Below are 23619 nucleotides of genomic sequence, written 5' to 3' on the forward strand. Positions count from 1 at the left end.
CAGTGCTGGGCAGGGCAGCAGACAGGCAGCCCGTGGCCAAGGGCCTTACTGCCAGAGCCGTAGCAATATCCCATCCCCTGTCCCCTCGGCAGGGCACTCACCATCAGGGGAGCTCCTTTCTGTGCAAGGGCTTTTTGCTAACCTGCAACGCAGAGGAGCGAGGGCTGGTTCTCGTACGTTTCTTCACTGCATGGAAAAAGAACAGAAAGCCAAGTTGTAACTGAGGAGCAGCCCTAAAATTAGTTCAAAAAACAACGTGATGAATATCACAGAAAGGTTTCCTCTTATAACCCGATCTGTACAAATAGTGAGAAAAGCAAATAGCAATGTGTCTTTGTTACAGCCTAAGTAAATATTCTGCTACTGAGGACGCTGTCGAAAGTTGAGCTTACACTCGGCAAATAAAGAGATCAGCTTAGCAGCAGGATTCATAGCCCGTTAGATTTACTAGCATACGCAAAACAACAAAGACAACACTCTTACAGCACTTCATATCTTCACAGCACTGTGTAAACATTACCTAGGCATACACCTCAACAAACCTCTGTATCTTCTCAACGCCCCAGTGAGACAAAGCTTTAACCAGACCCTTGCTCTGTGGGAAGGTTGGCTTCCCTATGTGTCCAGCCTACTGCCTCCCCTGCAAGGTGGCCTAGATATGGCTGTGGTCTTCTGTCACTCACACTAGAAGAGAAACCTACAGCAGATAAATCACTATATAGTTATTGGAATGTAAACCACCGCTATTTTTTGTTGGCTGGTGAAATGATCCAGAGCCCACACTCAGTTCCCTAAGCCATCTAATACCCTTTCCACAGCCATTGCAAAATTAGTCACAAGCTATACCATAAGCTTCCACCATTATCACCCATTAAAATTCTTCCTTACTTACAGAATGTTTAAACACGTGTTATTATATCATGGCTGATATAATCATGGCTGACAATGTGGGTGGGGAGGTGAATAAGACTTTTTTGGTCCATTTACTTCTTCCAGTGCCGAAAAGCTTTGCCAAAAATGCAAGAAAGGAAGCAATCACTCAAACAATCCAATAAACATTTTCTTCATGTGGGTGATCTCACGATACAGCAACCACAGTAACTATAATAGTTACTAAAAGAAACTTTTCTACCCCAGATAAATGATCTTATCCCACAAGAAATGTTTGTCTAGCAGAAATAGGCAGTACACTAAGACAGTTACGTTAACTGCAGTTTATGGGTTAGTATTATAAAGCTCCTTCAAGAATGAGGAATTTGGAGGCATCTGTCTATACGGGAGTATACTATCATAAGCTTGGACACAGTTTCCCTACCACCCACGTGTCGGCTTCTTCTTTAACAAGGAAGAGAGGCACCATGCAATGTGAATCACCCTGAGGGTGCCTGTCTTTCTCCATTGACTAAGGAAGGCAGATGACCAGATCAGCTAAGACCCTCACCTAACAGTGCTCAGAAGAGTGCCTAATATTAAGCAAAATTCATTCTGTCCAATACCTCTTTGGTATGGTCACTGTTCCCCTGGAATAAAAAATGGAGCAGCACACAGGTCTTCACTCAATGAACTGCTCTTTGCTTTCATGCACAGACAATCTTTATCCTTCTCTTTCACATCCTCTTTCAGAAAATCATTTCCTTTAAACTTTTCCCCAAGCGGAGACTTTTCCTCTATCCTGTGCTTGTACTCTGGGCTGGTGACTAATGTCTCTGGCATTTTTTTTACCCAGAAGTTAACACTACTAAGTTCTCTGGGCAAAAATCTGTTTCTCTCATGTTCAGCACAGAACTGTGTAGATTGAGAGTGGAAGGAGAAGATGACATAGCCCTTGTTTACAGCAGCACAGATTTTCCTGTACTCCTGCACTGCCTTCTACTAAATATTCTCCAAACTTCAGCTCACTGTCTGAGGACAATAGGCAGATGCTGGAACTCGTAGTAAGAGGCATTTTTGCTGTGGTTTCCCCAGAGAAACAGGAAAAAAGTGGATTTTTGAGGAAGATGAACAAATAGGGTAGGGACCCGGAAGATGAGCTAAAAAAGGCCAAGCTGCGACAGTTAAAAAAAAAAGATACTTCTAAGAAAGTAAGCTCCTTAGGGCCATGAGCCAAAAAGGGTGGGCAGAAGATGGCAATTTATGTGAAAATTGGAGCAAAATAGAGGGATGGTGTAACTTTGGATGGGATAAGATGATCCTCTGCTATTCTGTTAATCACTCCATCCCTTTCTTACATGCTTGAGAGCTTCCTTACCCTCTGCCACCAACATTTGAACTCATGGCTTATATTCAGAGCAATAAAAGAGATGTAGATTTTGAAGAATGCTAAGCATCTGCATTGCCCGTGGACTAAGTGCTGAAAATCTTGTCAGTTTTATGTGGGAACCTGAACACAGATGTAGGTACCTAACTTTAAAGGGATAGGCTTGAAAGTGACTGTCTAAATGTAGGATGAGATTTTATTTGATAAATCCCAGGTGAATAAACTTGGCATCTCTATCATTACTCCCTGAATAGAATTTCTGGAGAGCAGTTATGGGAGCAACTTCTGGGCAAGCAGAAGTAACTTGTAAAACTTCTTTTCACATTCTTTGAGCAAAGGCAAGTGGTTAAAATCATGTATTTCGCTTCTCCCTTTGACAGCCTTGGAATAAATTTTTTACAAGTTTTTAGACTTTTTTTTTTTTTTCTCTTAGGTTTTTCTTAAGGGTTTTTGTGGCCCTTGTATCTATAGCATTATCATGGAAAATATCTGAAAAGGAACTATTTATGAGATCAGTCCTGCAACACAGAATAGTGTCCATAGAGCATATTCCAAAAATACTATGTAGATCCATAACATAGTAGGCCGTATTAGACCATAGTAAGTAGTCCCAGAAATGCCAACATGCACACGCACATATAAGAGTATAAAGGGTGTGTATATTCAAAATGAATTTTAACATTTTTACATACTAGTGCCATTTGCTGAGCAGATAAAAATAATGAATAGTGTTGCCTTAGAGTTAAGATTAACAGTGTATTTTCAGACAATGAACATAACTCTTTCATTGGTTTCATGCATTTCTATTTTGCCCAGAATCCATATCTAAACCGTCTCATGAAAGTCACACACCATTTCTTTGAGCATAAACAACATTCCTCACTCACAGACAAGAACATGCTGATCAGCTTCCTTGAATAGCTACTTGAAGGAGAGATGATGAATTTATACCCTATTCTCTGTGGAGTGGCATTTTTTTACATGCTGACATGCTGTGATGAGCACTTTATGATGCATAGCTGACTGGCTCTAATACCACTTGATCCTTTATAAATTAAGAGGCAAGAGGCTGCAGCCTATCGTGAAACTCCATTACTGGGATTTGGATTAAGAGTGTCTTGCACATGTTACTGTCCTTCTTTTAGCTGCTACATGTTAGGTGCCTTGAGACTAGCTTTTGGAAACCTTTTTCTCAAGTCATCCTTTTACTGCCCATCTGGGCTCTCTGAAAGGATCTATTTGCCAGTGAGCTGCATGGGCCCAAGTCTGGGGGAAAATCCAACAATCTGCAGAGAAAAAGAGTAAGTTTAGAAAGACTTTTTTCTACTTCATTTCCATCTGCACTGCAACACCTGATCCTGACTACTAGAGTAAATGCTTTTATGTGCATAAATATTTCTAGGTTCACCCTACAAAGATTTTACCTGCTATACTATGGCAGTGACTGTTTTCCCAAGAGATCTGCTATAGTAGGTGTAACAGTGGCTACAATAACAGTTAGGCCTTCTCCTTTCACCTCTAAGAGTTGGTGGGTTTTTAAAGTTTGAATACAGCTTGCTTGCTCCTGCATTCTCCTGGGGTACAGGGCTTCCTACTGCAGCACAGCCCTCCCGCCCTGGGTCCCACAGCCCCTGTACAACCAGCAGATCGGCCACATGGAATTTTACGGGAAGAAGTAAAATTAACCAGGAGGAGAGAAATGAGAGCTTAGACCTCCTCCTCCCCTCTGCCACAACAGAGAAGCCAGACTGATACCGTTATTCCAGCTGTGGCCCAAGGAAAACAAGGCAGAGGGCCAGTGGGACTAGGCAGGGCTGTGCAGGGCCCGGCCAAATCCTGCAGCGTAATTTCATTTCAATCTTATTGTCATGAACAAGACCTTCTTGCTCCTGAAAGGCAGAATGTTTAAATCCAGCTGGGTTTCCTTGCAATTGGGGGCAGCTGGGCTTTGGCTTGCGCATCAAATTATTTGGAGCGAAGAGATGCAGTTAGCAACTTCGATAGTTGATGCGAATTCCATGGAGGTTGATATTGTTACCTTTATTCTTCCAGACAATCCTTTTCCCCCATCAAATCAAACCAATGTACTCAGAGAGGACACAACCACCCCTCTGTGTACAGGCTGATACCCACGAGTCACCAGAGGACAGCTCCAGGCAGTAACGCTGCCAGCCACAAGTGTGGAGGTCTTGGCAGATTCTCCAAGAAGCTTTTGCTACATCACAAAACTCTGACTGAGGCATAGCAGAGCTGAGGACAGCAACCATTAGATGCTCTGTCACCTGCACAGTGCAGCTTTCCAGGGGAAATGAAATCAGAGTGTTACTGCTTTCCTGTTTCGTTTTCTCCCCCATCACTAGCTATGTGATGCTACTAGAACACTACTAGAATGTGTAGCATTCACAAGATCAGCCACATATTCTCATAGTCAAATTGTTACCACAACCAGAGGTGGGCTAAGCATATCTACGCCCTGATCCGCTTCATACACTTATGATCTCTGGCTGCCTTAAATATCAAAGTTGCATCTTGAGATAAATCAGGGAAGTATCATTAGAAGATTGCCCTGTCCTTATGCTTTTCTTAAACATCTGCTCTTGGCTACTGAATGAGACAGATACTGGGCTAGATGGATCTTGGATATGACCTAGTACAACTATTCTCATAGTCTCTAATAAAAGAAGATTGCAGAGCAGCCAGGGAATCCGGGAGGCACTGCTTTCTGAAGGGAAGCCACTCACAGGCTCCGGTGATGGGCAGCCATCCAAAACACTAAGGTAGATGGGTGGCAATAAACTCCGGAGATAAGCAGATGGCTCCCAAGCTACAGAATGAGTTTACAGCAACAAATACTAATGGTCTTAAGCTATTTTATGAACTTCTTTCAAAATGCCAGAGCCAGCTATTACATGTCTGAGCTTCTTAAACTTCAAAGCTGGTTTTTTAAAGTTGATTTATACAAGCCAAAAGAAGTTATGTAATTTTCAGTTAAAACTTGCAGACCACAGAAACAGCATCCAAATTTTTTTCCTAATAATCCTTTCTGGCTAATGGATTCTTGGGCCAAGCTTCTGCCCTTCATATTTTTATATAGCCCAATTATATTTCTGCAGCCCTTTCAGTGCAGTTTGAGAGCAGCAGCTGAAGTTAAATTGAGACCGGGCTGCTGTGGTCCCGTCTTCTGCCCTGGAGGAGCCACGCACCGCTTGCCATGCTGTTCTGCCCCTCTCTTGTTCTCTTGCTGCTGGTGTTTGTGCAAGCAGAAGGCGAGCCTCTCCGGGAAAATAATTCGGGTGAAGACGAACCACTTCTTTCTTTGGCTGGGCTGGTTTTCAGTCAGATCAGCTCTTTCAAATTCTCCAGGTAGCGTGGAGATGAGGAGGTAGGCAGGCATGGGCAGGGACAGGAGAGAAGGGCAGCATTTGCAGCCTCACTTTAGCTGAGTATCAGCCGCTGAGGAGCTCTGCTGCTAGCAAAAGTATAAGACAACCTGCTTCTGTAGGTCATTGGATGATGCAGTTTGCAGGTTTAGTTCAGACCTTTAATTTGATCTGTAAGCTCTCAGAAAAGGCCACCGTGGTACAAATGGATCAACCGGAAAACAGGGATGGTTTGTGTGCTTTCAGCGATTTGCCTGCTGTCAGAGGACATTAAAGAACTGCCTTGACCCATATGTTGGGGCAGAGTGTTTCTCCTCCTTTTAAGTCCCAGTGATGTTCTTTCTGTGGTTCCTGTACAAGACTGTGCCTTCAGTCCTCGCCAGTTTTTCATAGAAGCACACATTTATATCAAGTACAATTTCTCCCTCGCACCTGCCTCTCCCCACGCTGATCATCAGCGATGACACCTCGGAAGCAAAACATTCCTGACTCACAAGTCACTGGCACTAGTTGCCTCCTAATATTCTCAGCACAGGTAGAGACATGATATATACAAGGTGGCTCCTGGCATGAGAGAAGGGATGTTTTAACATTTCTTCTCTCACCGTATCAGTAAAAGGAGTAGTTATAGCCTCAGTCTAATGAGGGAGGTGAAAGGAAGGCTGTACAAAGCCACTGGACACAGGAGCCCCTACACCAGCCAGAGAAAATGGGACCTTAACATCTCCCTTTACACCAGTAAATCTACTCTCGTTTACAGATCTCAGAAGTGGAAACAGAATCAAATATCTTCTAGCAAAATTTAAGTTTTATTTCTGTGATCTACTTCACTATGTTTACCATGGCTTAGATTACACATAAAACAGGCATTCCTGCTGTTCACTTGATGAATCAGTTACTGAAACTCACAACTGCTGGATGAAGAGTTTTAGTAAAAAAATTTAAACCTAATAGGACCATCTGATTGTCAATCTTACGATTAAAAATTTATATCACAGGTAATTCAAAACTGGATTTTTTAAAATGTGGTAGAACAATTAAGAAATAAAATCTCCCTTGGAGATCCAACAGTTTCAAATGTAGCTGCTTTCCAGAGTAAATGTTTTACTGTCATGACTAACTGCAAAGGAAAAAAAACCTGAAGACCATTTTCCCCTTCAGAAGACTCTACATATAAAAGCTGCTATAATATTTACTGCTGCTGCCGTAGGGGTTTAATCCTTCCTCTTTGAACACCAGTGGGTACAGGATGGGTCCTTGAAAATGTTTCCTCTGCCTTGTAAAGCACACCATTTCATGAAAAACTTAATTTAATAGGAGTTGCCATGGTTACCAGCATAGGAGTGCTTTTGTGAATATGATGATCATTCACTGAGTGTACGCGAAGGGCTCAGGACGCTCACCAGAAGCCAGAACTGTCTCACTGACCTCATAAAAGTGACACCAAGTCTGTTGTCTGCTTTCCCCGGAAACTTTTCACACCTGTGGCACCACACAACACTTGCTAGCGCTCCTTAAAACATGACAACTGAAACATTTCCACTGTGTTTTAATGGATGTGTGCCAGCACAGTCTTAACACTTCCATCAAGGGAGAAACCAAGCAAACACTTGAGCATCACCTAACACAGGCTCTAGCTCAAGCATTGCCTCCCTCACTCAGCAAGTCCACAGAAGACAACTACATTCTCCATCCATCGGCCAGCACAGATCTGAGTAGCCTCTGGCCAAGCAGGCTAAAAGTACCTGGAAATATGTGCAAATTTGTAGGTTTATATCCAGCACTGAGATCTTGAAAGCACCTCTCCAGTCCCAGCGGAGTCCCAGATGGCCTTGTTTGGATTTTGCTGGTACACTCTCTCTTGCAGGGCACCAAAGGAGAGGTGCAGTGTTAACACCAGCAGCTGGTGACCAGAAAAAGGGGAATTCACCTGCATGACCTCCACATCCCTTCACGTAACTGTGGCATGCAGCCTATGTACACTAGGCTTTCCCCATCAGGGCTGTCGAAACCTGTGCTAAGCTCTTCTAGGTTCCCTCATGCTAGTGAGGGCTAGGTCAAGGTTTGGAGCAAAGGCTCACCTCTTAAGCTTTATCTAGGATGTCAGTACCGATCAGTCCACTCACAGAGCCTGGGGACCAATTCGTTATTGCTTGGCACAGAGGCACTGCCCTCAAATCCAAGCCTGAGTGATGATCCTGGCACCTACATGCAGCAAACCCACGGATTACATCCACTGAAAAGATCTGGCTGAATGGGATCATTTGCAATGTGAGGGCAAGACTAATTCCTTAAAGTCCACGATACAGAGTCGCCTCAACTTTGCTTCCCCTGAAAAGGACTTTCCAATGCCCAGCTTAGTCAAGCCTCCAAACAGATGCTTGCCCAGAGATGGGGTGCAGCTCCGCTGCTCCTTGTACTCCCATTGAGTTCTGGGCTTCAGGATGATACAGAAAAGGACTCCAAATACTCAAGTTTTTATAGCAGTTGTTACTGAGTGCTAGCAGTTTTCAATAAAAATTTTAATATACTAGAATTCAAGTAAAAAAGAGCAATTTGCTTATAAAATACATATTTGCTGCACTGTACCATGAACTTTGGTAGGAGTGTGCGTGCTAGGGTTTTCAAATGAAACTTAAAAGAGTGGGACCTGGGAACCAAACTCCCTTAAACTCAACTGAAAAACCTTGCCTCAGTGCTTTGAAGAAACAGCTTTTTATTGCATAGTTGTATTTTACCTCAAAATTGTAGAATTTTAGGAGGTTGGGTGTCTGGCTTGAGACCTACCACAAATGAAACTGACCTCATCATAACCCATAAAAAAACCCAACAACCCAACAGTCTATGTGAGAAACTGCCACAAATATTTTGGCAACATTTACCAGTCTGAAAGTCAGCCTTTTAGGGCTGACCTAGCATGAAGACTGAACCACGTGCCAAGCCGTAACTCTCCTCCTCCTTCCAAAATTGCAATTGTCTCCATTTTTTTTTAATCCACAACCGAGTGTCTTAAGTCCAGTAGTGAATGTTAACAAGGTCTTGACCTGCAGAGTGCTAATTTCCACCAGGACCACTAAAGGAAAAAACCTTTTCTATAAATGCCAGATCCTGTAAACTGAGAAGTTCATCACTGCAACACCTACAGTGGGATGGAAAGTGCCAGGAATGGAAGCCAGAACCCCTTATTAGGGGCAAGATTCTGCCTCCAGAGTCAGGTAGCAGAAGATGGAGACAGCACGGTTAGAGTTCATTTTGAAGTTTTAGCTGGGAATGAAAAATCCCATCCTTTAGCATCTTTGTCATTTCTTCGTCTATGGTACTGAATCCTCTGCTAAGCTAGGTTCTTGGTCTGCCCCTCGAAAACTAGGAGGACTCTCTAATTCATAGCATAATGCCAGAAGGAAGTTCAGTGGCCTCTGTCCCCTTTTCTTTTGGAATTACACAGAAAAAGGGAGAGATCCAAAATGCTGCATGAAAAGAACAGAATCGAGTGCTTTTTTCCCCAGCAGAGAGCCCTTATCACCAGAATTTCAGTCACATGAAAAGGGACACATTTTTCTCCTCCCTCCCCACCCTGCAGTGAAGCTCTGCCACCGTATAGAAAGAAATAGAGGGGAGAAGCTAGAAATATCTCGTCATACCAGAATGGGTAGGACAGTCACAGGGGACAATGAACAAAACAGCCACTTCTTTACGCTCACTTCTCTTTGGGCTGGAGAGCCAGACTCACACTCTTCTGCTTACACTCCATCCTCATGGCTGGCGTTGGAAAGATGATATCCCAGCAGGCAGAACTTGGGGAGCAGAAAAGAGACTGAAATTTGAATCTAGGTATGGATTCCTCAGGGAAGTTGATGCTTTTGCTTCCTTCCTCTGTTTTAGCACATGGATGATCTGAGGTGTTCATCTTTCGGCTTGCCACTCCGCCTTTTTTCAGCTCAAGGCTGCAGCTATTGCTCTCCTGCACCGTGTTTTTGGTTACTGAGACCATTACGTGAGGAGGAGGAGGAGGAGGAGGAGGTCATCCTGCTGCCTCCGTTTGCTTCTGCGAGGACAGAGGTTATAGCAGCTGGAGGCTGCAGTTAGGTGATGCTTAACTTTACTGAAAGGAGCTAAAATGGTTAACCTTGTACAACCTGGACGTGCAGCACCAGGCACATTGAAAGGTTCCTTTGGAAGGCAGACAGCTCCTAATTAGCCACTGTGTAGGACTTATCATGATAACAGATATGAATACAGTCATCGCTTCACATCCTCTTTTAAGTACCTTAAGTACTATTTTAGATCTGGCCCTAGGCAACTAGAAGCAAGAGAACTTTCTGCAGAACTAGCATTAATTTCATGTCCTCAGTGTTTGGTTTTGACAACAAAGTGCTTTACTTTTTTGGCATCTTTGAAGATGTCTCCTGATACTTTTTGTGTCTGAGTTTTTGTGACCACTGCTATGAAATGCTATTTAAAGAAAGGCTTGAAAACTGAGGAAATGTAACCTAGGAATATTTTTACCGTTATCTTTAAACTGATATTACAGCCTCATAAGTATAAGAAAGTAATTAAAACTTAACTTCTCTTTTCAACAAACCCTACAGAGGAGCTAATGTGAAGCACAGGTAACAGAGAAAATCTAAGTAAAGGCTGGGACTTAACACCTCATTCATTAAAATCTCTGAAATGCTTGGAATTTAATGCAGAGAAGTCTCCTGTTCACCATAATTATGTGAAAGACCAGAATAAAACAGAGTTAAATGAGGCAAATATATAAATAAGAGAGCCTAGAGTTTGTGGTAGCTTTACTTACTATCTTAATTATATATTTCCTTCGAATGTTTCCTTTTTCCCTCCCTGGGACAGATGGAATAAATTAATCTTAAACGCAGCATAAAATCTATTCCAGATCCTCTCATATGCCAGTGCTTAAATATAACTAACTAGAATAATAAAAGTCAGAGATGGAAAAGATCTATTAGCTGACCACCTAAAATTTTACATACAGAAATGTATCAATTTAACTAAACCTATTTCTAAATATTTAAAGAGGTTTGGTTACATCTTAAATCAGTTCAACAGTGGCTAGAGTCAATTTATTTCCCTTTGAAATCACACTTAAAAGCAAATGGAAGTGACCTGCTTTTAAGCACCATTGCACTAAACAAATGAATGCATGTGTGTAGACAAAGAATCAGAGAGACAGCAAGGTCTGTCCAGTCCTGGTAGCGCAGACTACTGATACCTCCTTTTGGGGGGACTCAGCATCCTCCATGGCCATTGCAGTTGATGGAGAATAAATATTTACCCAAAACAGAGAGCCAAGCTGGGAATCAAGGTGTACTGAATTGTTGTCTCAGTCTTGCCTCTCTCTAGCCTTGGACGAATCTCTTAATGACACCCTATGTTTAAAAACACATTAATGCCTCTTACCTGAATAAGATGATTCAAAGATTAGCTAGCTGAGAACCAGCTCATGCCATGGTTACTTTCACAGCCAGGCCCAGCATTTTGGTTCCAGTCCTAAAAGAAAGCACATGCATTTAATTTTGTGAGTAAATTGGTTTAGATGGCAGTTTACCAGTGACAAAGGATAGAAGAGTTTGTTCCTGTACGTTCTGGGCTACTCTGGAGGTGCCTGTACAGGACTGTTCTGTATGAGCACTTTTTATAGCATTTTGTCCAAACTAGCTTTCAGCAACTTGCTGGGGGAAAGACAGAAGAGGGATTGTAATTAAAGGAGCTTATTCCGTACCTAAAGCCTTACATTTATGGGAATGTTTATGTGAAATCCTTCACATAAACTGAAAAATCAATTATCTGCTTTCAAAATGACATGCATGCAAGCCTAGCCAGATATTCAAAACAGATTAAACACCAACTTTCCTATACAATGATTTTTTTCTAATTCTTGATGAATAGTAGAGGCTGAAAGTTCCCTCTAAAGATCACTGGAGACACCATGGACTGACCTTCTGTGATGCTGAGAGGCCGCGGGACTGCACGTGAGCCCAGTGCCTCTCCACAGCAGAGCAGTGGGAATTCACTAGTTTCATAATAAGCATTTCTGGGTTTGGCACCCACTCATTGCTTCTACAATACGCTAACAACACCTTGACAGCTCTTCCCGAGGTGTTCGCCTTTCTTTGATTTCACACCGGTCCTACCCACATCCAGATTATTTTAGAGAACCAGGGCCACACACTATTAGAAACAACAGTGGCATGAACTTCACCCAGTGTGAGCCTGTTAAAACACGTTAGATGCTAGTATTAACTTGTGCTACTCTGTGCAGCTTGATGGACCACTGGCATGCATGAATGTATCTTGAAATGAAGGACATCACTGCCATGCAATGTAGAAATATCTAAAAATGTACTGGTGGCAAACTAAACAAGTTTAGCACTTCTTATGCCAATGTAAGATTGCCTTGTGCAGTATATTTTTATATCCTGGTCTACTTTATGTCTCAAATGTTGAGATTTTCACTATTTTTCTTCTTTCTTGTAAGGCACAAATAAAAAAAGGTAGAAAAAAAGATTTTTCTTTTTATTTTTTTTTTTACTTCTGATGACTTTCTGCAAGTGGCCATCTCCTACGGCTGACAGAAATTTGGTAGTTGTTCGAGATTTTTGAAGAGAATTCCCAATTCATCAGAGCTGACATTTTCCCTAAAACATTAATGGAAAAGGTTTCCCAGGTCTGGGGTAGATTTATTTTTTTTAACTGTCCCCTAACGTCTAGATTGCGGGGAACACAGAACGTCCCAGTTTTGCGCTTTGAGCCTCATTCAGGAGAGACGTGGGTGCCGGTCTCCCAGCTTGGACCCACAAGCTAGCAAATCCATTCTGCCCTCTCCTCTTGGAACCTACTACAGCCTGAATGACCGAGTGGATTAAGGAAAGACTGATTTTTTTTTTTTTTTTTTTTTTTTGGCTGAGCAAGACCTACATGGGTGAACAGTGGTATTTACGTGAGCGATGGAGAAACAGACAGCGTCGGAGCTCACCCACAACTTTTCCCCGCACCCTCACGTTATCGAGTCCGACCGCCCCGCTACCCGGCAGGCTTTCCGACACCAGCAGCTCTTCACGGGCAGCGTTCGATATTCGCCTCTCGCATCCCACCGTTCTTCGTCGTCATGACAGAAATTCTCACAGGGTTGGACAACCATCCCCTGCCCGCTCCTGCGAGCAATTTCAAAGCGGCCGCGTTCGCTGCCATGAGCAAGCGGCAGGCAGCGCTGAGGGAGCCTGGGGAAGACCCCTCACAGGAGAGGCTCTGACCGCGGATGCTCCAAAACCAGGTGGATTCCGAGGCCGCCCGTCGCTTAACTTCCACGGGACGCCGGGTGCCGCGCCTTTCGGCCCTTCTTCCCGCTGGGAAAAAAAGCGATTTATAACGGAGGTGCTGAGGTAGTTCCTAAAATACGAGCACCTGGACGCGGTGGCCTGTCGGCACCCGTGGCCGAAAGGCATCGGGTTGGTTTTTTTTTTTTTTCCCCTGCGGGACGGGGGAGCGGGTATTTGGAGGGGGCCGGGGGAGGCAGGCGGTTCCCCGGCCCCTTCCCCTCCAGAGCGGACTCCCGCCGCGGCGGCAGAGGGGAAGGGGGGGGCTCGGCGCCCGCCCCGCCCGGGGACAGGGAGGGGAGGCCGGGCCGGAGGAACGGGTCCGGCCTCCGGGCCGGGGCGGGCGGCGGCCGGCGCTGCCTCTCGTACCCGGCGGAGCGGCAAAGAGGCAGCGGGAGGGCGGGCACGGAGCTCCCCCCCCGCCCCCGCCTCCCTCAGTCCCCCTCACCTCACCCGCCGCCGCCATGGAGAAGCAGCCCGGCGGCGAGGACGACTGCGTGGACTCGGGAGCCGAGACGGGCGGGTGAGTGGCGGGAGACGGGGGTGTGAAGGGGGGTGTGGGGGGGGTCTTACCTTCTCCTCCCCGGGCCGGGCTGTGGAGGCGAAGCTCCCTCCTGGGCCCCGGGCGGGAGGCGGAGCGGGGGGGACTGCACTTGTTGCCGGCGGCGGGGCTGAGGGTCACGGCTTCGCGTCCGGGGCAGGGCTTCCCGCCGACAGCCGGGACCGCGCCCCGGGCAGCCGTCCCCTCAGCGCCGGCTCTCCCTTCCCCCTGTCAGCCCGGGGCTGGGGGGTCTCCCTCAGGTCGCCGGGGGAGACGGGGAGCGCTCCGTGCCGCCGGGAATCGGCCTGCTTGGAAAGCCCCGGGGAGTTTATCTTCTCCTCCGGCTGAGTAGGGGGAAGGCTCCCCATCCTCCTCCTCCACAGGGGGAGGAAGGTCCTAAGAGGCCGTGGGCTTCGAGTTCGAGCTGCAGGGCACCTTGTGCCGCCTCAGCGGTGGGGCCCGGGGCTGTGGGCACCTCGGTGGGGGGCTTGGTGCCGCAGCGTCCCAGTATCCTGGGATAACTGGTGCTGGGGAGAGCCTGGAAGCGTGCCCAGCTACCTGCGCTGTCCTCGTCCGGACAACAGCAGGCAGGCAGAGCTGACCATCCTTAGAAGGGCCATCAGAGAGGCACCCCGTAAGAGCAGGGTAGATTTGCAGGCACCCCAAAATTGGTTGTCCGGACACCCGTCATACTGGCCTGTGAAGTGCAGGAAACTTTGCCGGTAGTTGTCCAACCTGTAAGCGTCACGTCAGAGTCAAGGAGAAAAACTGGTTTTTTTCTGGCTTTGTGACCCTGCTGCTAGAGGTGTGCTATGTTCGTTAGCTGGATGACTTCTCCTAGATCGTGGAGCTGCAAGGATGATCCATGGGATCCCCCATTCAGCTCCCACCTTCAGCCCATCGCTGTGGGAGGGAGAGGGAAGCCCTTTCCAGCCTGTCCTACAGGCTGCTGCCGTGTCACCTTGTCAGGAATGACAGTGACCCTGTGCTCCTTCTCTGGCTCCAGAAGGACAAAAGGAGGTTGCCCGCTCCCATTAACACTGTTCTCTCCTAGGTCTTCATCCTCCTCCCTCCTTGCTTTCCCAGTTGTTTTTCTCCCAGCTCCGTGTCTGGCACATCTTCTTTGGTCTCTAGTCTGACTGTTGCACAACTGGAAAGCTAGTTCTTCTTTGCAAAGTGGTGTCAGGTGCACAGCACCAAAACTGAAGTAACAATACTAAAACTTCTTTTAAAAAGGTTGAAATGGAATACAGTAATCTTTTTTCATACATCCAGCTATTAATTCAAATCATTTTTTTAATCTCTTCTGAGGTCTGAGAAGTTAAGGACTTTTTCCATCACCTTGTATTGTGCGACCACCTAACAGTAAAAGTTTTAAAATATTTTGTGTGACGTGAGTTTAAAGGAAAAAAATCCTTTCCAGATATTGGACAACAGGGTTTTAGTTCATCTTTGGGTAAAAGGAAGGCAAAATAATCAGTGAATTCACGACTAGTTCAAAGCTCAAAGTCAGGCTGAATTTGCTGTGTCTATCTGCAATAGAAAAACCTGGGTTTCCTTGGGAGGGGCACTTGGAAGGATTTGACCCAGCTGGTGACATTAGCCTTTAGACCCCATTGACCAGCATGGCAGCTGCTTGTGCCTGGTGTTGATGAGGTGCTAAAGCTGATGATTTTCTGAAGCATCCCTGTCCCAGGCTTGACACTGGAAAGTGTAGGTTAGCGGAAGAGTCTGCGGAATTCGAACAATGACATATTGCAATTAATAATAGCAGTGCTTTGCACTGAAGTTTATTTTGAAAAGCAATGGGTCTCTGCGTTTCAATTATTATTTTTAGTTCTGTTTAGCAGCTATTTGAGTCTGATAAACATGTTGCGTATGTCTCTCTCACAATGTTTATATTTCAGCTTTCTCACCAAACCAACTGTTCACAGCACTTGCTTTTCCCTCTTACCAGAAGATCTGCTTTTCCCTTTGTCTCAGTCCCATCATAGCTATTGCTAAATTGAGCTGTTTTCCTTTTTTCTCCAATTACTCAATGGTTAAAAAAAAAAAAATTAATTAACTATTTTGAAGTTCAGCTGTCATCCTCTGAAAGTATAAGGAGAGACAACTGTCAGAGTAATTCAGTAACAGTTTTACATCAAGTGGTCCCTTTCTGTCACTCGGGGAACAATAGTGGAGAGTGACTATAGTAAATCCAGGCGCTGCAAGCTCTTGTCATCTTGATGATCATATGTAACGATGTGTGAGCTCTTACACGGAGCCTGTACTGCTGGAGCTGCTTATAGGAGCTACCCAATCGAATACATCAAGTACTCTGTGGGGCATATGTTCCTTAAGGTTTTAAAACTCTGTGCTACAGGCAAGAGCGGTTACAGTTTGAAGCCTTCATTTTCCTAATCTGTTGGAAAATATGCTCCTCTTACTGCCTTTGCCTCAGTAAATAGGGTTGGCAAAAAGGCTGCTGAAGAAAAATAGTGTATTTTGAGTTCCTGAATCCAATAAGAATGGATTGAGCTGGTGGTGTCAAGTACCTAAATAAAGGGAGAAGAACATATAAGCCAATTAGTTTATATTGGCTATTTATTAATGAGATTTGAAAGAGTTTGACCATCCTTGGTCTGAAAGACTTTGCCCCTACAAATTGTATCATCTTGGGAAATGTGGTTTTTGGTCTTTTTAGTATAAAAAACTTATTTTATATGCTACTGAAATCTTTTAGCCCAGAAGTATGGGAGACAGAGACCTTTCTGTGGTAATAATTTTAGTAGTGGACTTATACTAAAAAACCTTACATTCTAGGAAGAAGAAAATGGTCTTTCTTTGGTCTTTGATTAGAAAGCAGAGGGAAAAACAAGAGGAAGAAAGAAATTGAAGGGAGGAGAAATATGTATGTTTCAAGAACTGTAGACAAATTGTAAAGGAAAACACAAAAAAAGCTAGAAACATCAACACTGTTACTGAAAATGAGTTGTAGAAACATTCACTTTCAAATTTTCTTGGCTTTACAGGCCATGGAAATGCCATAATTTCACTATCTTTACTCTGAATAGCAAAGCAAAGTTTTTGGGGGCTAAAACACCGAAGATGAGAAACTAAGACAATTTCAGAACTTGTTAGGCGTGTAATTTTGAAGTAATGAGGCGGATTCCTGCTACCACTGATGTCAAGGGCAAGGCATCAGCTGAGTTCATTGTATTTGGGACTGATATCCCGAGTGACACATAGTGAAAGTAGAATACAGGTAGTTTCTCGGACCTAAAGTCTTAAATTTTTTATTCCTAAACTTTTATTTGGTCATGTTAGCTGTGTTCAGGGATTACTTCTATAGGAACGGTCTCTCCTATTTATCAAGCGTATATCCCTTAACTGACCATAAGATTTCAGTGAGATAGCTGGCATTAGTGAAGATTTCAATATATGTGACAATTCACAGCAGAACTTCACTCATTCCCTTAGACAGCTGTAAGAGCCCATGTATTAAAGGGCTCACACTTTAATCGTTAGCTTACTAATAGCATCAAAGTTTGCCTAAACCCTTAGTTTTCTCCTTCCTTACTTTGAAGTCATTTAAAGTTTTGAGAAGTTATAGCTTTTAACTTAAATTATTTGAATTTGCATCTTTTCAACTTACATTTCAAATAATTTATTAAGCTTTTTAGAGGAAGTGGGGAGACATTATTGAAGTACAAGGCAGGGGAGGTTCTGTCTAATAAGTTTAAATCCTAAATATTGAAGATGCAAACTGAATTACTTAGTAGTTAATTGCTGAGTATTTGACAAATTTTAGGAGGAAGGGAAATGATACCATTTCTTTGGTAGTAGGCAACTGCGAAGGAACAGTTCAACAATATACAGAGAAATCCATTGCAAAACAGAGAAACAAAAGATGTTTGAAGCTTAGGACACTGCACCATGCGACAGCTATCTTTAACGTACGTTTAGCAAAATCCGTTATTGTTTGGTTACGGTTATTATTCAGAGGGGTTGTTCCCTCCATTTTCTCCTATGGTTCTGTCCCTCAAATTAATTTTGCAGAGATTATGTTCATTTTTTGACTGTGATATACTTGTTTGTTGGTTTTCCTTGTGGCTGTCACTAGCTGCTTGTGTGATCCTAGCCAAATCAGAAATCATTTCAGCCCGTTACCTTATCTGTTAAGCAGTTAAAAAATCCTTTATTTGTTGCAGTTCTGTAAAATGTCTGAAAATACAATTGTTAATAGGAGACAAGGCAGCCTACAAAAAAAGACAGTATACCCCACTTAAGGGTAGAAGTATTAAGAATATCGTAATTCATGTGTGTCCTCAGAATGGGTCGCTTAAGTTATCAAATGAAGACTTGAATGGTTTACTGGGGTGAGAGGTTGCTTTCATGTCACATGTTTCTAGCTTAAAGGGATTCAACACTTATCACTTTGTCATCTGGATGGTAGTCCTTCAATATGACATGTCGGTCTCTTGTCACATATTTCATCCATCAATGAGAAACTCGGGAATACAAATCACTGCTGCTGAGACCTATTTTAAGGCCTATTTTTACCTTGGGGTGTCATGTGTTTTTTCTTTTGCTGACTTTCACTTCCTGTATATCCATCATTCCAGATGTGTCAAGGTAGACAACTTGTCTCAGATTCGACATTCAAATAATATAAAAATCTCAAACACTGCTGTTGGTGATAAGCTCCTGAGTTAGAGCCGAGTGATGGGAATCCATCATCTGACTTCATCACTCTCCTAGAAATCCAGAGCAAGGCATTTTGAGGCAAGTGGCTCCAAGTTATTCCATTGCAGTCATCTTGATTACACAGGTGGAAGTACGATGAAGGTAATGGATTTGCATTGGTCTGATCTTAGCGAAGCAGATTGTAATGTGAACCGCAGGAATTTGGTGAGAAGAAACCCAAGACAGAGCTACAAAGCTAAATCTTCTGACTTGCACAGCGTGCTTTAACTGCTACAAAATCCTCCCGTGTGCCCCGTGGAGCACTTTCTGGGGGAGGAAAGGCAAAGAAGCTGTTAAATACAGCTCTTAATGCGAGACGGTGAAATCTGAAACAACTCTAGGTAGAAAAGGCAGGGGAATGCGAACCCAGCAGGTGCCGTTCCGTCAGTCCAAGGCAAGTGAAGGACGCAGACAGCAGAAGAGCTAGGAAACTTTCCATGATTTCACTTGAGGGGGGGTCCTGGCGATGGAGACCTTGGGCATATCGTGGTGTAGTATTGTGTTAGAATAAACGTGCTCGTTTTACGCAGCAGACTGCCTTGTGGAGATGCTGCCTGGCTCAGAAGCCCTAGTTACAGCTGTGCCAGTGCATGGAACAGCATGGGGGCTGGTCCCTGAGCACCAGGACAGAGCTGTCCATATTGTTGAATACTTAACATGGTTGATGGCATCAGTTTGCATGGGGCCATCTAGCTCTGTCCCGTGTGACTCTTGGGTGTGTTTTACTGTGGGCCGGGGACCTGTTTTACCACGTTACCACGACCCAGGGACCGTTCCCAGCAGACCACTTGCCAGTCTGTTTTGGAAGGCGAGAGGTTTTAATGGTACAGGTGCAGACTGTTTCATGGCGGTTGGCCTCAGTCCCAGGCAGTTCTCCTGAGTGTATTTGTTTATTACCATAGGTGTCACTGCTGTAGCTCTGTTAATGTGATGCTGTGCCACGGCTGATCAGCGGGCCAAAGTAACCCAAGCACAGTGTGATGCTGGTGTAGCTACATTGCTTGCGTGATCCAGAGATACAGTGCAGCCGTGCTTCTTACCCAAAGAAACAGGTTTAGAGTGTTTTTATATACCATAGTCAGTAAATGCAAGTTGTGCTAGCAGCTACTTGCTGGTATTCAGTGGGCTATTTCCCTTTCTTGGGTATTTTGAGGGTCTGTTTTCCTAAGCAGCGATGAGTAGGGCACACTGATCTCAGCAGATTGCTCAGGATCTTTTGTGCTCCTGATGGTCTTGGACTCTCTGATAACGCACAGTCCTGATCCTTCAACAGCACTAATAGAAATCAAGGTCCTACATTTATCTTGAGTTTCTGTGTTCCTATTTTAATGTCTCTTGACATCCTTACAGCTCCTCTTTGCTGGCAGGCTGACCGTTGAGCACAGACTCTTTGCAGCTTGATGTGTCTTTTGACTGAGCGATAAGCCCTCCTTTTCAGTGCCTCCCACTGCTTCAATACCCTTTCTGATCATTTTTTTCCTCATTATGTGCCTATAAAGGGAACAGTCCTACATTTGTTCAGTTTCTGTCCTGAATGTCTCTTTCCTTTTTAATCTATAATGTAATGTCTATCAGAGGAAATAGCTTGCTGCAAGACCATGTAATTGGCCTGGAACCTCTGAGCCCCAGTATGGCCCCAGTCTGTCACCATTAAAGCCCATGAGTGCTTTACTCTTGAATTATCCTAATGGGAAAATCCAAGGGAACTGACAGAAGCTGATACTCAGGATGTTTAAAACAAGGATGGAAAGAATGGGAAGGAACGAAGTTGCTTGATGTCCAGAGAGTCTACGTGACCCAGGAGATGTTTATTTCAGTGCTTAATTTTTCTAATGCATGATCTTGTCAAAGGAAATGTTTGTTGTGTATACTCATCTAAAAAGCTTAAAAGGCTTATAGAAACTTCAGAATTTAGTAACCTAAATAGCTGACTATAAGGGGGGGGAGGGGGGGAGGGAGGCATTTAGTAAGCCACTTACTAGCACCTGTTGGGAATCTGAATGGTATGTGCTAATGTTTTGAAAATATTAAGGACTTTACTAACACTGTTATTTTTGTTCTTAAGGACTAGATTCAAGAAAGAGAAATTCTAAGAAAGAAAGGAGTCGGGGGGGAAGACAAAAGGTGATTCATTTTGGCCCTGAGAGCACATAGAGAGACTCGAATTCATTGAATTTGCTTTTAGGCATGTCAGTGAGGGTCCTACATTAGGAATGTGGTTTCTGTGGGCTTCATCTCTAGATGGCAGCTAGGGAGACACACGCTTCAGACCTCTCTTTTTATTTACTATAGAGGGAGCTTAGGGAGGGTACAGTCCTTATTTCAGCATCAGAGGTTGACATAAGCCTGTGAGCTTAATTATCCTTTTTTTTTAATTCTGTGTATGTCAGTTATGCAACAAACGTGAATTAAATATTAGCTTGAACCATATTAGAATTACAAAAAACCCCCAATACAATTCTAAAGCCTATTAAAATGTGTCTGTGCAATTAGTCTCCGAGCGCACTGTTGTCTCCTCCTTTCTCACTCCCCATCTTTTTATTTTTCCTCTTGTCTCATTTTTCATGTCCTGCCTGTACGTGGACTGCCACTTCCTCGGTTCAGGACTCATTAATTCTCCATGTCCTATAATGTGCCTGCAGCATTTTGGGATAATAAAATAACAGCGCAAAGTAATAGAAAGCTGCTTCTACTTGCAGTAAGCAAAAGACAAAATGCTGTCTCGCTTCTATCTGAAATACAAGCAGTGCAGATTCATATGGAATTAGCTGCCAACTGCTGAACACGGATACACTGAAGGACAGCCCCGGGCTGTTTTCAAACAGGAGGGCAGACTAAATGAATCCTTGCTTGGGATGCTTGGAGGCAGCTGGATGTATATTGCTTGCCTCTGGGCTTGTGAAGAGTGACGTGTTACACAGTTTTCACACCCTTCCAAATACACACGGTGCCAAATGATACCAACGTGACTTGCTGCTGAAAATACCGTGCAGCTTTATGGCCCGCACGGCACTACTCAGCCAGCCCCTGGGATCGCTTCCCGGACCGGCGGTGTGTCCGTGTGCGGTGCAGCAGGTATATCTGGGGCGACGGAGAGGGTCCACTGATGACCTAGTCCTGTGGTCTCTGGCAAAGATGGTCCCTTGCTCCCTGGCGTTACCAAAGTGGCTGGGGGTGTGAGATTTAGTAAAGGAGAGGGAGGGAGAAAGGGTTGCAAGCCCCCAGCAGCAACTCTCTTCCCAGCATTGCACAGACCTTTGAAAATTATATGATAACCTCGTGGTACTTGACGGTATTAGTGGATTATTTTCTTTAATGAGTATTGTGAAAAATTCAGATTGTGTCATCTTTCACCGGTCCAGCAGGATTGGCAAGAAGAGTTGGGGGTAGTTCCTTGTGGTCTTTCTCACCTAAACCAGCAGTCTTGGCATCTGATCTGCAGAATACTGAGTGCTAAGCATGGGGCTATGAGATATGGGGATGACTAATTGCTTTGTTTCTGCTGCAGAGATATGTCCATACTAAAAAGCGGCCACCGTATTACGTGGGGTTGATGTGCTTTATTCCCTTTGATGCCTGAGAGCCTAGACTATGAAGGTAGCCTGAGAATATGCTTATGTGGTATCTATTTCCAGACAAATATCTTAGGAGTCGAGGCTCACGTGTTTTTTTTTTTAATTTAAAGCAATACTGCAAACTTTTTGCAAGTATTTATATAGAACAAGCATTTAGGTTTGGATCCAAGAACTGTGTTAGGGCTCCCCGAGCAGTTTGCCTGTTATGGTCAGGGCACTGCAGGGCATGCATGCGAGACAGATGTTAATTGTGGCAGAGAGCTCTGGTGAGTGGCGTCTGGTTTGGGGACCCGGCAAGTGGAGGAGTGGAGGCTGTGTGACTGTGAACTCCAAAACCAAGCAGTCAGAAGTCATAAGCAGGGCCTCAGAAGTGGAAATGAATTTTTTTTTTAATATTCAGTGATGGCATATTTGGTTTACCTTAGTATTTCTGAATCTTTAGGACATAAATGTGCCATGTTTTAAGCAGCCCAGAATGGGGTTTTCAGGAGTTTGGGGTTGTATGCAGCTGCAAAATTAATTGCATTGTTGCTTAAAATACTTAACGGCTCTGACTTTCTCACAGGTCACTGAAGTAGAACCAACAGGTGTATGGTTTTACTGAGAGATATCTTGAAGAGGAAAAGCAAAAACTAAAGCAAAAACTTTGTCATGTAAATGTTTATATTTTAGTACTTATTTTGTGTCTTCCCTGCCAGTGGTGACCAAACAACAATAAAAATTCTGCTCTTTGAATAGAGTTCTCTTAAAAAAAACAAAAAAAAAAATCTGCAAAGCAGCATTTAGATGACATGAGGTGATCTGCAAAGCAGCATTTAGATGACATGAGGTGAGGAAGATGAGGAGCAGCATCAAAATCTAGTAGAGTTCTACTCCTAACCTGTGTCTGAAGCAGCCTATTTTTAACTTGTAGAGAGCCTTCCAAGCTTTAATTTTTATGCCTAAAGTTAGGTAGCATGAATAGCCCCTAGATAAAACCCTAGTTGCTTTACTCACTCTACATAGGTGTTTTCAAAATTCATGCAAGATGCCAGTTTTTCCGAGGCCGTGTTCAAAACCTGTTCCAGTTATTATCTTAGAAAAAAAAAAAAGCTAAATGGGCATTAAACCATTTTAATATGCAGTGTGAGTTAGATTTGGTACGTTTTTCATTATCTCTTTTAGATTTAATATGGTCTAACTGAAATCTTTGTCTTGCAGGTCTGAGTACAGCCGTATGTCCTCTACCAGCAGTGAGTATAACTTTGAGAATTTTTTTTTAAAATGGATTCTCATGTTTTCTTTTTTTCGGGTTGCCTAGTGTTATGATGGAGTTCACTTTGACACAGTAAAGCCCCCACTCCTCCTCTTCTTGGATCTATGTCTTGAAACAGTATAGAAAATTAAATTGATTGGATGCATATGACCAAAATATGAGCCATGTGTAGTCATGAATATTGGAGCTCACAACAGCAAAAGTCAAAATGAGAACAAAATCTGTAGAGGCAGTGTGGCCAGTGCGAATGGGTCCTCCAGCCAAATGAGTTTGTAGTGATGAATGTCATTAGAGCTGGAGGATGCAGGAATAATTGAATGCTTATTGCAAGCTGATGCCAAAGAAGCACTTGAGAGTAAATTCTGTGAAGCGTTTCTTTGATTTCAAAGATGATAGATGCTCTGGTAAGTGTCACAGTCTTCCTAGATGTTTACAATAGCCAGTTGAATTTCAGGTTATCCAACTGATAAAAGATGAATCCTGGTGTCTGGATTATTTTCTCCTTCTTTTTCACCAGTGCAAAAAGGCCATTTTTTTTTTAAGGAACAA

The 23619-nt window shown here is 43.8% G+C and overlaps 1 protein-coding gene across 1 annotated transcript in view; it reads left to right on the forward strand.

The window, feature by feature from the left end:
• Positions 1 to 13392: 13392 nt before the first annotated feature.
• The window catches only part of FAM124A (family with sequence similarity 124 member A), a 44812-nt gene continuing 34585 nt past the window's right edge, over positions 13393 to 23619 (forward strand). Inside the window, exons 1-2 of the mRNA XM_049815871.1 lie at positions 13393 to 13494; positions 23016 to 23047. Of these exons, the coding sequence (XP_049671828.1) occupies positions 13436 to 13494; positions 23016 to 23047 (91 nt within the window). The 5' untranslated portion in view covers positions 13393 to 13435. The remainder of the gene's footprint in view (positions 13495 to 23015; positions 23048 to 23619) is intronic.

The sequence above is a fragment of the Accipiter gentilis genome, chromosome 13, assembly GCF_929443795.1.
Source record: "Accipiter gentilis chromosome 13, bAccGen1.1, whole genome shotgun sequence".
Lineage (NCBI taxonomy): Eukaryota > Metazoa > Chordata > Aves > Accipitriformes > Accipitridae > Astur > Astur gentilis.